General features: G+C 29.9%; 1 protein-coding gene across 1 annotated transcript in view; it reads right to left on the reverse strand.

The window, feature by feature from the left end:
* Nucleotides 1-2,634, reverse strand: part of LOC108747688 (EF-hand domain-containing protein 1-like) — a 6,294-nt gene that overhangs the window by 2,975 nt on the left and 685 nt on the right. Inside the window, exon 3 of the mRNA XM_018485331.1 lies at nucleotides 1,989-2,311. Coding sequence (XP_018340833.1) covers nucleotides 1,989-2,311 — 323 coding nt within the window. The remainder of the gene's footprint in view (nucleotides 1-1,988; nucleotides 2,312-2,634) is intronic.

Consider the following 2,634-nt stretch of genomic DNA (forward strand, 5'->3'; position numbering starts at 1 on the left):
TGTAATATTTTTCAGAAATACTCAGAAATATTCGGAAAGTTTACATCTTCTCTCAGAATTTTTCGTACAAATGAATTCTGAAATATTCTGAAATTTCTCATGCCATAATTTTTGAAACATTTTAAAATTTTTTAGATTTTATAACATTTTATCAAAAATTATACTTACAAAAAATCTTAAAAATTTTACGATATTTCATAATTAACACACATGATAAATTTTGAGAAAAGATGTAGATTTTCTGAGAAATGTTCCAATTCGTATAAAAAATGTAAGAAAATTATAAAATTATAGAGAAATTCTGAAAAATTATATAAAAATTCTAAAAAATTCTGAGAAAAATTTTCACCAAAGTAATTATCTCAAAAATATTATTTCGAGACGAAACTTAAGAATCTCGTATCAAAATGCATCACTGAAAATAAATCATTGAAGTAGCTCACCATACAAATTTATTTGCTGATAATTCCTCCATTTGTTTCATGTTCTATTAATCATTCGTAAATAATTAATAGAAAAGCAAGAGTTTCAAAAAAATAAATTTCGCACGTCGAAGAAAGTTGAACGTCGCACGTGGAGATCTCATTTGAAACTGAAATTACGCTATACAAATTCGTTTAGGACAAAGAAAATTCCATAAAATTTCTAGAGGGGGAAAATCTGTTCATTCGCCAAGTTATAGTTGTCGAGTTCCTGGAGGGGAAAAGGACGCAAATAGCTTTAGTCCAGTAAAAAATGAATCAATGGAAACAATGGAATCGAAATCGACGTTAATTTCATTGTTGATTTCTCACTGGGAAGATCCGGTTGTACCAATGTTACTTTGACTTTAAGCAAGACTTAAAACTCTCTGTTTCGTTTTAAAGTGAAAAAGAGACAAAGACGAAGAGAGTTTTAAGTTTTGTTTAAAATCAAAATAACGTTGCCCTACTGCAAATTCTTATGGGAAATTTTCCTATAGGTTTGTCTAACTATGGATCCTCGGATTTCTCTATTCTGTATATTATATATATATATACATAATATACAGAATAGAGAAATCCGAGGACGTTTTTTGTCCTGCACACATTTATGACAAACGCAAATGAAATAGCATCTCTACACTGGGCTTCTAAGTATTCGGATATCTATAGATATTCGAATATCCAAAATCGATCCGAGAACTCAAAACCATTATTCGGATAATCTGGATATTCGAATTATTAAGATCTGCAGATTTGAATTTGGATCCGGATCTAAATTCAGATAACGGATCTGATTTAGGTCCATGTTCAGAAAGAAAGAAAACATCGATATATTTTTAATGAATTTTAACGTAATTTACTTTTTAAATAAAAATTGAATTTTGATTCACATATATAATTGAAGCAAAATAAAATTAAAAAATATAAATATAGATTCACACAGAATTATATAAGCATTTAAAATTCACCTAGACCGTTTAAGGCATTTGTTTCTATAGGTTGTGTTTCTCATATATACGAGAAACTCGTACGTCCAATGAGATTTAATATTGTTTATAAATATAAATGTTTAGAATAGACTCACAATCTTAAAATAGTAATAACAAAGATGTACAAGGCTAATAAGAAATATTTGTATTTCACTTTTACACTCAGATTAAATAAGTGTATAATATAATGACTAATATACACTCAGTCCGCACTAATGCATCCAACTGAATTTGCTATAAGTTTGCTACGAATCCGGAACCGAATCTGAGAACCGGATTTGAATTCGACTTTTACTATTTGAATCTCAGATTCAGATATCTTAGAAAATTCGAATCTCCGGATAGTCCGAATTTGAAGCATCACATTTATTCATAATTCGGATAAACGAATATCCGGATAGCTTTAAATCCGAATCAATCTTGAAGCTCACTTTACACTGTTATAATTGGCGAGTTTGCATAGTTCAGTATCGGGTTATTGAACGGAAAAGGAGAATCTGAGTATTGACAAGAAAATTAATCATCAATAACGTACAAACATCAATCCCGACGTTGAAGTCCTTCCAGATGAACAGATCTCCCTTGACATTCTTCGGAATCTTGTTGCGTCTCACCAGCTTACCCTGCCGAAAACCAGCGTTCTTCACCACGGGCTCTATCACGCAGAGTGTGTCATCTTCTAAGTAATAGATGATGTCTACATGACGAACGCGATAATGTTCGTCCGGGGAGTTGAAGACTCCTTGGCGGAAGAAGGCTTTAAAGCAAAGACACTTCTGTGCGAATACCGCGTAATGCGGCACAAATTGCCGGTACACGTAGCAAGGCACCGGACCATAAATCGACGATATATCACATCTGTTAATAACAATAAAAATTAAAGGCAAACAATTATTTTAATCGCGATTAAATAATATTAATATAACATACATATGATACATTTAATGCATAACACACTTTACGTTATTTTCCATAAAATGATAATAATTTACACTATATATTACATTAGTATTAACTATTTTAATTATTCCCTAATAAATTGGAAAACCGATATGATTGTAATAATAAATAAGATTTTATATGTGAGATTCAATAAATTAAATTCAGAATTACAAAACAGTTACCTTAATTATTTTTAATAACTTTTAAATACTTTTTTAATAATCATTTTAATTAAAGTT

The sequence above is a fragment of the Trachymyrmex septentrionalis genome, unplaced genomic scaffold (genome assembly GCF_001594115.1).
Source record: "Trachymyrmex septentrionalis isolate Tsep2-gDNA-1 unplaced genomic scaffold, Tsep1.0 scaffold20, whole genome shotgun sequence".
NCBI lineage: Eukaryota > Metazoa > Arthropoda > Insecta > Hymenoptera > Formicidae > Trachymyrmex > Trachymyrmex septentrionalis.